This window comes from Mizuhopecten yessoensis, unplaced genomic scaffold, assembly GCF_002113885.1.
Source record: "Mizuhopecten yessoensis strain PY_sf001 unplaced genomic scaffold, ASM211388v2 scaffold716311, whole genome shotgun sequence".
NCBI classification, from domain to species: domain Eukaryota; kingdom Metazoa; phylum Mollusca; class Bivalvia; order Pectinida; family Pectinidae; genus Mizuhopecten; species Mizuhopecten yessoensis.
The window spans coordinates 475,076-489,224 of record NW_018480053.1 but is presented as its reverse complement, the minus strand read 5'-3'; the positions used below and the strand labels follow the sequence as shown (position 1 = coordinate 489,224).

The window sequence follows — 14,149 nt, the reverse complement described above, 5'->3', positions numbered from 1 at the left end:
ATATAATAGAAAAACGCAAGTCAAATGGTTAGTTTTGAACAGTGACACTGAGGCGTAGTTGTCATGAAAGGAGAATACAAATGCATAAAACACCCTGATATATATTTATTGAAATATAAAAGTTTAACTGAAAATCCTTATTTCATATTTTGAAATGTAAAAAGAAAAAGTTTTATCTTTGGTCGCTGTGCATGATTATTCTCAAATAATTAATTCACAGTAGGTTGCTAACTTTATGGTGACTGATTAGGTTCTTTTTCCGGTTTGGCATTTTCGCTTTATCATAGGCAAGTTTGCGCGTGCTTTTACTGTTTATTGGCTGGAAAGCGTTGTTCAATGCTGCTAACTGGCGTGCTTCTGGTTTCTTTTTAGAAGTAGGATTTACAGGGTTCTTGCTTAAAATTGATAAAAAACAATAACATTTATCAAATTAAAAAAAGAACTCGAATTTGGTAATGCTAGTGTCATGATATTATCTGTTAAGAACGAGTTTGTTAGGTCATTTAAAATTAGTGGGGTGATCCTCCTTACACCTTTCTTGGCTTCGGTCATCGATCTCGTGTAAACGGGTATTGCTATAATAATCACGTTGCCATCGTCCCAATCACCTACAGCGTGTATACATGTCATAGAGGTCAAAAGGTGAAGTTAGGCCCACAATGACTCCACATCGTGGGGATCTTTTGTTGTTCTTTAGTAAACAAAATATCTTAGGGATATCCATTGTGAAAACCAGTTAGCGGTCACCAAACCAGAGGGAGATACTCTGACGAACCGAACCATCGGATTATACACTTCGTGGAGAAGGTAAGTTTAGAATTTTCAATATAAAAATTAATATGACAATCACAAATGCTATTTCAGAAAATATTCTATACCAGATTTTTTAACCGGGACAGTGATTTCCACCATAAGGGACTAACATGTGCTTAAGTTCCTATACACGCTTTTGTTGGAATTGAAAATAAACTGATATATCATGTACTTAAATTCTCAACATTATGACTTCTGATATACAGTGATTTGATTCTTTGTTTCTTTATAAACATGTATTGCATGTGAATATCATGTTCTGCACCGCGATTCTTTTGATATACATCAACATGGAACAGAATGCTGTTTATTGCTGAAATATATATTTAACAACTAGTGTGGGACATGCATGCATGCATGGGAATTAAGATAATAATTTATCTTTACAAAAACATAAAATAAGTGACAGTATGACAGGTGTTTGAAAAGAATAAATAACTGAACGACTGATCTAGGTCTATTGCAATTATGCTTTCCGAAGCATTCATTTTTATACATAATACATTTTATATCTATCGTTTTTCATTTTATCATTTTAATGGCATTCCCTGTGGAATTCAATAAACCCTTTAACACCTGCTGGTAACAATAATTAGGATGGAATTAAATTCAATCGGATATATGTCAGACAGATTAAAAACTGTTATACCAGCTTCATACTGACAAAACTTCGCACTTGACGTTCATTTGACCGAGAAGGAGGTTGGCATTCATTTATAAATTCTTCCAAAATTCAGAAATTTCAAGTCATTGTTAGAGTGGATAGGTGTCCTATGCTATGACACAGCATGTTTGTTACTTTTATTTTACATTATATTGTAGTTCCATTCAAAATTTGATTTACTATGCTAGAGCTATCCTCGATATCCAGGAGTAACGCTCACTTTCGCTCTCTACACCCCTTGAATGTGTCATAGCAAAATTGAAGGCACGCGGCTAGCTATTTAATTGGTGTCAGGTAAATTAACCTGACCAATCACTAAGCTGGTACTTGTCCTTTGAAGATTACAGAGAACCAACGCAAGACTTCAAAGCCAATCAGGTTTACCGTTACACAACCGCGAGATTCAAGGTGCTGCACATTTAGCGTTCAATTTTGCTATGACATATACCAGGGGTGCAGAGAGCGAAAGTGAGCGTAACCCCTGGATATCGAGGATGCTTTAGAGCTGGTTCTATATATTGCATGTTCGGACTAGGAAGCATTACTTAAGCTGACACCACAATTAATTCATTACCCTATATCCTGTTATAAGTATCAATATTTACTGAATCGAGTCATAATGTTTGCCATGGAACTAGATTAGCCAAGAGGTTTGTTTTACCGGATACAGGTTAATCCACAACAAAGATTATAACCATCATCGGACCTGTTGTCGAATTGCGCTTATATCTAAGATAGTAGTTGACAGGTACCACATGTGGGGTATTAACACATTAATTTATGGATCCAATAATAATTCCTACTCTTTTATTTTGGTGATTATGATGGGGTTGTTGTTTTTTTATATTGTTTTTTTTTCAAGTTTTTTGTTACATCTACATCAAACAGACATTACACACAAACTCTCACTTGTAGACAGAGGCATGCGTTTCTCAATCATAGTCATTTATACACATCATCATCATCATCATCATCATCATCATCATCATCATCATCATCATCATCATCATCATCATCATCATCATCATCGTTGTCATCATCATCATCATCATCATCATCATCATCATCATCATCATCATCATCATCATCATCATCATCATCATCGTACACACACATCATCATCATCATCATCATCATCATCATCATCATCATCATCATCATCATCATTATCATCATCATCATCATCATCATCGTACATACACATTGACAATCATCTCATCATCATCATCATCATCATCATCATCATAATCATCATCATCATCATCATCATCATCATCATCATCATCATCATCATCATCATCATCATCATCATCATCGTTGTCCATACACATTGACAATCATCATCATCATCATCGTCGTCATCATCATCTTATCATCATCATCATCATCTTATCATCATCATCTTATTATCATCATCATCATCATCATAATCATCATCATCATCATGGAGAGAGATCTGGTCCAGTAAAATAATTAAAGATTTAAATAAGTTAATTAAGAAGAATTATCTAGGAATCGAGGAGAGACAGAGAACATGAAAAATATTAAAAGCTGTTCTTACCTTGGTATTATTAAAATAACACTTCCGCATAGTCTAATATTTTTATCCATTTTCTCCATTCTTTCTCAAAACTATCCTGTGCAGAATCACCTTGACTGTTTCCAATATATTTTTGAACAGTATACTGTTCTTTAATCATGTTAACTAAGGCATCTGGGCTCAACGTTTGATGTCGACATCTTGTCTTATAAATATAAAACTTAATAATAATTAAAATTTCATTGTCAATTCTAATATATGTCATATTCTCGTTTGGTACCAATAATCCAAATAGAAAACTGATTTTATTAAATGAAAATGGGATAAAAAGTGCATCTAACAATATTTCAAAACTTTGTAAAAAATTCTGTACTTCTCTACATTCCCACAAAATATGAATGATTGTTTCTTGTTCTAAATTACAAAGTGTACAGAGTGGACTTGTCACTAATCCTACTTTAAACATGGATGAATTTGTTGTCAAAATATGATGAACAATTCTATACTGAAACCATTGTAGTCTTGAATTTTTTGTTATTCTAAAAGGGGTCTTATATATATCATTCCAATTAAAATTATTCAAATCCAATTTTTCTTCCCATTTTCTCCTCCCAGAAGCAATAGTATCTTTTTTTACCATAAGATTATAAAAATCTTTTATCCCTTTTACTCTTTTTAAGAAAAATTTAATATTACAGGGTATGATAGGGTATACAATAGCATCCTTTTTACAATCAATTTTAACTAAATATTTCCTTATTGTAGTTAATACACCATGATATTGGATAAAATTTGTATTTACCTGATAAATTTGAGCAAATTCTTGAAATGTGTAAAAAGTGCAAGTCTCAATGTCTTTTATTAAGTCATAAATTATAGTCACTCCTTTATTATACCATGTCTTGAAAAATATTGATTTTCCCCCAATAGTAAAATTCCTATTGTACCATAATGGCATTTTCCAGATGCAACTTTCATTAATTTGTTTCACCCGCTCCTTTTCATTAAACCTTCTCCATGCTTTAAAGACATCTTTCCAAAAATAATTTGTGCACTTATTAAGACATATTGAAATGTAATCACTTCCACAATGAGATAGCATATGTAAGTCAATATGTGTTTCTAAGATAACTTGCCACTTGCCCGACTTCTGATATAATCTCCGTATCCACCCTAATTTTAAGGAATCGATGAATGACCTTATATTAACCATTTTAAGACCCCCTTCAAAATAATTTTGAAATATCACATCTCTCCTTATTTTATCAGTTTTATTGTTCCATAAAAAGTTAAAGAGAATATTATTTAATTGATTCAAAAAAAGATCATCAGGATTTGGCAATGCAACAAATACATGGTAAAATTTTGATATCATTTAAGATTTTATCAGATGGATTCTACCTATAGGAGTAAGTGATCTTCTGTTCCATGTCATGATAAGTGCTTTAAGTTTAATTAACTTTTTATCAAAATTTAATTTTGGAATTTCATGAAGATTGACACTAAATTATATTCCCAGAAGCATGAATTTTGTCCTACCCCACTGCACTTTTAGATCAGGTAAAAATGTATCTTCACTATGTTTTTTGCTCCCTATCCAAACCATCTGGGTTTTGTCTATATTTAACTTCAAACCAGATATTTTAGCGAAAGTATTCAATTCTGCTATCGACTCTTTTAAAGACTCTGAACCATCTAAAATGAGAGAAGTATCATCAGCATACTGAGAAATAAGGATTGGACTTTTATTTACTTCTATACCCTTAATCTTATTGTTATTTCTAAGTCTTATGCCTAGTATTTCAACACACACAAAAAATAATTTTTGGGGGCGATTGGATCACCTTGGCGACAGCTTCTTTTTATGTTTAGGAATGATGAAAGATTACCACCTTGGTTTATAGTTGAACTTACATTGGTGTGTAGTAGTTTTACCAAGCATCTAATATCAGAACCAAAATTAAAATAATTTAAAACTTTATCAACAAATTCCCATGAGACTGAGTCGAATGCTTTCTCAAAATCTACCATTAATAACATACCTGGAATATATCTTTCTTCTGCATATTCAAAATGTCATAAACTAATCTAGTATTTTCCCCTATATAACGGCCTGAAAGAAATCCTGTTTATCTTCACTTATTAATTTATCTGAAACTGTTCTAATCCTACCTGCTATCGATCCGGACGCTATTTTATAGACTATATTCAATAATGTTATGGGTCGCCAATTTTTTAGGAACTGCCTAGGTTTATCTCCCTTGGGAATACATGTTATAATACCTTACCATTGTGTTACTGATAGCAAACCTTTCCTATACCCACAATTTATAGATCTAACAATGAACCCCCCTAGCTGTTTCCAGAAACACTTCTACAGTAAACCCATCAGAACCAGGACTTTTGTTGCTCTTTTGTCTATTCGTTCAAATCTGATTTTGTCTGACGTTCTGACCTATATTTTCCTTTGTTATCCTACAGTTAACATGAATGCCGTTCGTGAAGGTGTTTGTTTAGTGGGATTGCTGGTGTTACTTACCAGCGATGAAGGTCGATGTGCCCTGTCACCACAACAGTAAGTCATTTAATACACATAAAGATTAATGGATTCGGTTACCTTACTGTAATAGGCCCCGTCTTATAAATGCGTTCCACACAACCGGTCATATGACAGTTATATGGAACTTATATCAATTAAGTGGTGAATATCCTTTTAAATGCACACATTATTGTATGTAATAGTCTTATATATCTGAATTTTTAAAGCTGAACATATTCATTTACGGCTATTACATATTATAAAACTAAGATACAATGCCACTCTTTTCCACCTCGCTCACTGCAAATATAAGTCAGGATTCCCTTTATTGATACAATGTCCTTAATATGTTACCTCGAAATATCGCCAACCCCTTCATAAAGACAAAATGTCGCCTGACAACCACAACAAATCAGTACAACGAGGTATCACGGTTTTAACAACTTATCAAATATTTCTGGAATTCTTAATTCATTCTTTTAAAAAAAAAACATTGACTTTTAATGTATGCTTTATTAGCGTTTATCCTGGGACCTTTTACTTTTTTTACTATATCAGCATATATGTACATAAGGCATTGTGCCATTTTAATTGACGAACCGGCAAATTTGCACAAATAATTTGTGCATTCTGTGATAATTTTTAAACTTGTATTAAGCAATATTGTATCTTAGATGATAAACTTTAACCTAATTTCAACACTTGTACATTCTGTGATATCCTAATAGCTGATACTAAACATTTAATTCTATAACGATGTTATGTTGCAATATTTATGTACATGTATTTGTGATATTTGTAATTAAGATTTACTAACCATTTATATACCATTTGGTATATTAGCCTTTGGCTAAACATGTCATCCTCGTTAGATAAAGTTTATTATTATTCTTGTAAGTGTGTGTGTTTCATGTTTCCCCTATAACGGGTTTCATCACTTTGAGCCCATTGTGGAATAACATCATACTGCGTGACGATACGTTGTGTAAATATTACATTCATTAGGGTGTGACAGTGCATAGGGTCACACCGTGGGTATCACCGTCACCCGAGGCGAAGCTGAGGGTGACTTATAGAATCTTCTCCTACCTTGATGGTGTGACAGAAAAATCTCCAGAGGGGTGATGTTTTTGGTTGTCTAACGCGAGGCTCTGAAAAAAATCACCCCGAGGAGATTTCCCTGTTACACCCTCAAGGTAGGAGACGATTAGTTTTCTCCCATCCTTTTATTTCATTCACAACTCAACCGACAGTTTGTTGCCATATTTGTAAACAAAAATACATGTGTGGTATGACTATCGTCATTCACTTTTAATGACGTCACACTTATCGGTGACACTTTTTAATGACGTCACAATTGAACACGTGCTAATCGGCACGAGACTATCTCCCCCCTAGGGGGTGACAAGCAGATCTTTCCCGGCTAAAACGGGAGAAACACGTGTGAAGGGTGTAAGAAAGTGATATACGAGGGGTGACCTTAGGCACTGTCAAGCTTTATTGAGTGTAGGATTTATTTTATTAAACCGAAAGTCCTTAATTAATTTAGTTTGTAATGTAACAAATACACGTAAATTGTATTTTTATCAACAAATTGAACAGTGAACTATTCAACCTTTAACAATAAAGTTTGTAGTTTTAACAATGCAAAATAGCATGGCCGTTATAACAATTGAAATGTTGAAATTGACGATCGGGTTACCGAACAGTTTCTTAATATTGTCATCAATGACCGTGTCCTTGTGTTTCACTGCCGGATAACCTCGATTTTTGTCTTTTCAATCACAACTGCTTTGTACATGTTCGTCTTAACGGTACCGGCTGCGTGCTTTTAGAGTCCTAATCCGTCAAAAGTTTATCCAAATCACCCAACTTGACATATGCAAATCTTGCAATGTTTACCTCATGAGCGGCCGATTGTTTATCCTGACTACCACGTGAATGAAGCGCTTGGATTTCTCACTCAACTCAGCGTTATACCGTCGTACTAATCACCGGCGAAAAATACACTTTGCGACATGGAATGCCTGTAGACCTACATGAAACATGGAAGCAGAAACCAACCGTATGCACATCTTCTTTGTCAATTTTTTGCACTGTCATACCACACTGTCGCCCGTTGCTAGGCCGTTGGGAGGCACCCTTCCATTGTTAAACCGAATGTGACAGTGTGAAATGAACTATTTGTCTCGAGCAATCGGCTTGCAGGATTGTCACAAGAGGTTTATTTATATTACTTACGCTTCATGATTAAGAAGAAACAAACTATCTACTTCCCGATAAAGAAGTAGGAATAACAGTTTTAGTCTCATAATGTAGCTTACCGTTAAATCGTACTTAATCGGAAATGAAACACAAAGTAAAGATCGAGTTCCTAAGTACATACAGGTAAAGCTCGGTCCACCATTTCGCTATTTTCAATTTTCAATGCAGGATAATGAAGCTTAATTAATATCGTATTTCATTTAAACCAGGCGAGCTGACATAGATACAAGACTGTCACATGATATGGCTACCCCGCCCTTTTATTACACAGGTCAGTATGACGCGCTAGATAATCATTACCTCGTTTATAATTTGTTCGATGATAAATTGAACGACAAAATACATTTTAACGATTGTATAGGACATCTATTCAAATAAAGATATTTATTGTTGGGATAGTTTGCTCAAATTTAAACTAGCGTAGGGTTCTTTGTTATATTCGTGAATTATAGCACAATCGTAGATAATCATAACGATGGCATCAGTTTCGTTCAATTATCAGCATAATGATTTATGTTTTGTTTCAGGAAACTTGACAGAGGTTGACCTGCAATTAGTTATGACAAATGTACGATTTTCTGATGAGGTAAGAAATGCAATTTTAGAAATGAAATATTCTTATTAAGCAGATGAGCATGGTTAATTCTTGAAACAATGCCTCTCGTTTCATTTGCAATCTAACTAAACTCAATCCTATTCTCCCCGACAAAATTTCATAACAGCCGTTTTCGCTGGACTTATTGTTGCATTATATCGAGGTTGTAATTAACTAATATATATTATCGTATTCTTACCAAAAACATAGTATTTACAGAAACCAATTAATAGTGAAATGTGTTCAAATATGAGTGAGAAACACAGATATTTTTATCCAGTAGTTAAAACGTAATATATGGGAATAAACAGTCAGAAAATCATTATGTTTGAAAAAACGAAAGGTATCACAACTCTCATTAATTATGTAGTAAGATATGTATACAATATTAACTACACAAATCTAGACAAAATCGTGAAATGTTTTTTTCATTTTAGAATATGGCGGATTTCACATTTTATTCATACCAAATATGGAGAGACGAACGACTTGCATACCCCGACATAGTAAACGATAGCTTGGCGCATCACGTGGTCAGACAGATCTATTTTGATAACATTTGGTTGGTGGAGAGTTACGTTGAAAACGAACTGCATTCAAGTGTTCACGACTCGGTCTTGCTTAACCGATTTGTGTGGATATTCCCAAACGGTACTATTGTGTATAGCATGAGGTATGAGGTGTTGATTTCATAAATTAAGTCATTGGTAATGTACAATACGTGAAAAAAGAAACTGTTGATAAATCCTAAAGCCGCGGTCACATCTTACGGTCACGCACGTAGTTGACCGTAGTGGGAGATGACCGTAGTTAACTGTAGTAGACCAAAGGTGACCTTATTTAAACGTAGTTAGACGTAGTTGAACGTTGTTATAAACGTAGTTTGAACTTAAGAAACCCGTGATTTGACCGTAGTTAGCCCAAAAATGTTCAACGTGTTCGAAATATCTCTACGGTGAGTTTGGATGCCAGTACCCTACTGTGGCCGTAGTTTGAACGTAGTTGACCCTAGTTGACCGTAATTGACCCTACTTGACCGTGGTGTTTACCATAATTGACCGTAGTGTTTACCGTAATTGACTGTAGTGTTGACCGTAGTAACATGGCAATACCGTCAACACTGCGGTCAAGTTGGGTCAAGTAGCGTCAAATAAGGACAACTACTAGGGTTGTACTACGTTTGAAGTACGTTCACAGTACTGTTAAGTACGGTAACCAGGGTCAAGTAGGGTCAAGAAGGGTGAAGGGTTGAGCTACGTTGAACTACGTCTAGTTACGTTTAATACGTTCAACTAAGGTCACCTACGGTCTACGACCGTCAACTTCGGTCATCCCCCATTACGGTCAACTACGTGCGTGACCGTACCGCTTTAAGGAAATGACGCCTAACCATCTCGCTACTTTGGTTGACAGAATTAATAACACGCTATATGATTTGAAAATTATGGTGGCATATTTTCTTACGTTGATCGACATTAAAGCATGTCGATGTGATCGAGAATATGTCGACTTAGCTTATCTATTACGTAGATTTTATCACATTTGTTGTGATACATGTAATGATCACGGAAGGATATACCTTGGCTTTTTTATCGTGTTGTTGTGACTTCGACTTACATATAGAAAATGAAACAAGCGTAGCTAATCGTTTTCTAACATATTTACATGTGAAGTACTGATAACTCATATTAATAAGGTTTACAAGCTAAAAAATTAATATATATATATATATATTAGAAGCATATGAATAAAGATGAAACATGCCACCACAGATAACTGTATGTTTGTATATTAGTTGTCGGATGTTTCTATACTTCCAGACTGACAGTCGGTCTAGCTTGTAACCTCCAGGCCATACAATTCCCCATAGGCGAGTTCATCTGTAACCTTAAATACAGAATACGTACGTATACCAATATTAGCCATTGTCTTGGTAACTGTATATCGCAAATCTCGTTCCATTGAAAGAAACCCTTATGTTATGATATGTTTTTATTGCGAATCTGAATAAGTTCTCCTTTTACAGATGTTAAAGAACGTGAACATTAGAGATGTTCTTAATTTATAGTGATCAGTATTATCAAGACAATAATAATCGTATTTCTGACAGATTCATATTCAAAAGATCTGGTGTTACTGAACTGGTCCTCTCTAAAGCCAATAGTGTTCACCAGGAGAGCCCAGCAGGAGTCTGTCGACACAAAACAATGGCGATTTTCCATCTGTGACGCAGACGACAGTGCAGGTAATAGTGATGACTGGTAACGAGGGTAATACATATATGCAGGCTCGTGTTAAATTTTTGTCACAATGTTTATTATTTTAGCCTCTCAAATCTATGTCCTTTTATGGCGGAATAATGACGAGACAATGCGATGATAGACACAGGAAACACAGAATAACTGCAGAATAAACAGAATAACTGCAGAATAAACAGAATAACTGCAGAATAAACAGAATAATGCTGCCACATGTACAGCACATCATTGTCTCGTCATTACTTCGCCATACAAAGACATGGATGTAACTTGCTAGAATACGGTTCTTATGTTACTGCTGTGGCATTATCTACTACCAGCATGCCACAATTTACCATAGCGTCTTTCATATGTGGAGTTGCGAAATAAGTAGTGATGCTGTCGCTTTGTTGGAAAAGATGCTAACCCTTAAATATAAATAAATAAAAATTGTAGATTAAACGATGTATTCTATTAAATTGTACGGGAAATCTTCATTTTACAAAGAGGGCAAAGCATGGAACAAGAATCTACCACTTATTGGAAGCACATATTGCGTTTGTACCTACATATAATTATAACTATTCTTTATTTATTTCCTTTTGCTTGTTTACGTTTTCTCTGTACATGTTCTTGTTATGGAGTATATTTGTTTTTCCAGTTCACTATATTTTTCTATCTTCAGTGATTAAAAGCTCTTGCCTCGAGATGTCGGTTGTGCTTGTCCAAGACTATAGGCGGTTCATGGTCCGTCTCTACATGCCGAGTATCTTTGTTGTGTTTGTGGGTTGGCTAAGTTTCTGGATAGATCGGTCACAGGTCTCGGCCAGGATCAAACTTGGTACACTATGTCTGCTCGCTATGATCACAGAGGAGGTCGGCATCAAATTTCTACTTCCCACGAACATACAACTTGACGCCGTAGACGTTTGGTTTTGCGCCAATCTCGTTTTTGTCCTTATTGCTATTATGGAGTATACATTTGTACATGCCGTTGACTGCTATCAAGAGAAATTGCGAAAAGAACAGGAAGCGAAATCACACGTTCAAGTTAGCAAGGAGAATGGAAAGAGTTTTGGTGAAATTGATGGCTTGTCTATGGAAGAGTTGCAACATCCGGTAAGTAATTGAAGTGGGAAGGAATGTAATACAATCGTGTAACAGAAAAAAATGAGTTAATTATCTTAGTTACATTTATCAACAAACACATTATATTTGTTTATGATGCACAGCACCTCCCTCCTTGCTTTTGGGTCTTTTTAATATCAGTGAAAACCAATAATGTTAGCAATGTCTCTCGTATAAGATTGACGAATGACTTCAATGAAGGCATCCCCGCATTGCACATTTGAAGCAAGACACAACTTATATCCACATAATAGTCAAACATATCGAGTAGACATATCACTTCTTTGCGGAAACGATTGATTGGTAAATTTCTCTTATTAAATAAACGACTTGCGTTTACAGTTCCTCCAACAATAATATCAAAATTGAAAGTGGTATGAGGTCAAAAAGGTTGAAGATTAAAAAAGATGTCGTTGATGACGTATGTCACTGGCAATGAAATGCATCATTCAAATATATATCTATACATACAAATATAGAATAAAAACATTTTTTTCAGATCGTCCGCTAGGCCTTTCTGCCTTCTAGGGCTTCTTCAGGCGGATTGGTGTTTATTTATCACCGTTGGTTACATGACGTCATCAATATTTGTATAGTGAACAATTTTAGTGACGTCATGAATAAACAAGCATAGTGACGTCACAAACAATACCACGACAAAGAAAACATCTACATACAATTCATTGCAAAAATCATTGTGCATTTATGCTGGGTTTGAGGACTTTTATAAACATATTTTCTTTAATTTCTCTTGCAACTACATCGTCGCTATTCAGTTTGTAAATAGGTAACACATGAAAATCATCTTAAGTACATTGATGCATATGTTTGCTAACTTTTAAAAATCTCAGTTCATTGTCCTTCATTTGTTGTCGTGTACATTCATTTGTATTCTCAATTCACATCCGGTCTGTCCGATATAAAATTCACCACATTGTTATATATTAAAGAGTAAATATCATACTTAGGACTACAGATAATGTCTGATCTAATTTCTATTTTGAAACCATTTTCAAAAACGTAGTCTTTACATTCAATGATAATGTTACATTTACCACACCTTGATTTCTTACATTTTTTTTACACCAGTGACAACATTTGTGGTATTCATATCAAATTTGGATGTACATAGTAAACGTTTCAAGTTTTTAGGTTGTCTTTTACAGTTTATAATCTTCTTCTTATCAAAAATACGCTTGATGTTCTCACTGTTTTTCATACAATTTACAAAATGTTTAACGACAGGAAACATATTACAATTATTTGGATTGTAAGTAGTAACTAATGGTATGATATCAGCATCTTTAGTGTTAGCTCTTTCTAAATTAACACTGACAGGGCCTTTTTCTTTAGCTCTTTGTATGGCGTTTAGTACCACTTCAGCAGGATAACGTTTGCTTTTAAGATAAAGTTTCATACAAATATATATATATATATATATATATATAGACAACAATCTAGAACTGAATCTTTATTTTAAGAGAAAAAGAAGGAAGAACAATTAATCAAAATATGAAGACCAAGTATCAACAGACCACAGTAAAATTGTACGCTAGTTTGTCCACCAATCTTGTGTACTTCGCGACGGCAGGTTACTATTGTAGTGTGATGGCATGTAATTGTGACGTCACGAAGTTGTTCTTTTAAATAAACCTGAAGAGCCCTGTGAAGGGTGAAAGCAGCTAGTTTTTTAGTCGGTCGTTAATCTTATTATTTCTATATATACATACATATTTGTCTTTGCCTTTTTTCAAGGATACCTTTGATTGTGATCGACAGACGAGCTATGACGTGGTAGCTAAAACCAAGGCTGATGAAACGTGGCTATGTTGGAGTCGAGTATTGATGAAGATATCGACAGGGCGAGTCGAAAAGTACGCACGGCTTTTATATGCGATTGCTTTTGTGGTTTTCCAGATCTTTTACTGGGTATACTATCTGAATTACAAATCTGTAGTTCAACCATCCGAGCCAGACTTTGACGTTGCATGCACCGGAGATTGACAATGTTTTTGTTAACCGATATGATGTTTACGTTCCTGTAATAAAGATTTATTACAAAAGACATTTATTTGGCTCGTAAATTATTATTTTTACATTTTATTTATCTAATGTTAAATATACTCAGTGTTATGTGGAAACCGGATCCTTTTAACAGCCAATACAATACCGTTAACGGTATTATTATGTATAAGGCTCTAGAAAATATAAAAACCATTGCATTATCAGTATGTTTATCCTTAACTTTTAGTAAAGATAAGTTCCTTCCTTAGAAGGCCATACAAATATACAAAAAGATTAACTGCATATATCTGTTCATTTCACTGTCTTTTCATAAATGTCAACAAAAATGGTTACATCCGATGAT

General features: G+C 34.5%; 1 protein-coding gene across 1 annotated transcript; it reads left to right on the top strand.

Moving 5' to 3' along the window:
• The first annotated feature begins 751 nt into the window (after window positions 1-751).
• On the top strand, window positions 752-13,796 carry LOC110442922 (gamma-aminobutyric acid receptor subunit rho-3-like). The gene is made up of 9 exons (XM_021486815.1): window positions 752-807; window positions 5,499-5,592; window positions 8,031-8,092; window positions 8,349-8,407; window positions 8,854-9,089; window positions 10,237-10,319; window positions 10,527-10,661; window positions 11,339-11,772; window positions 13,537-13,796. Exons 2-9 carry the CDS (start codon window positions 5,504-5,506, stop codon window positions 13,783-13,785), a joined length of 1,347 nt encoding a protein of 448 aa, XP_021342490.1. The 5' UTR covers window positions 752-807; window positions 5,499-5,503; the 3' UTR covers window positions 13,786-13,796.
• The last annotated feature ends 353 nt before the right edge of the window (window positions 13,797-14,149 follow it).

Bases quoted from the DNA above. Each gene is read 5' to 3' on its own strand.
- LOC110442922 (XM_021486815.1), top strand. From the start codon at position 5,504: ATGAATGCCGTTCGTGAAGGTGTTTGTTTAGTGGGATTGCTGGTGTTA. The intron at 5,593-8,030 runs GTAAGTCATTTA...CATTTAAACCAG, and splicing joins TGTGCCCTGTCACCACAACA to GCGAGCTGACATAGATACAA. The intron at 8,093-8,348 runs GTCAGTATGACG...GTTTTGTTTCAG, and splicing joins CCCGCCCTTTTATTACACAG to GAAACTTGACAGAGGTTGAC.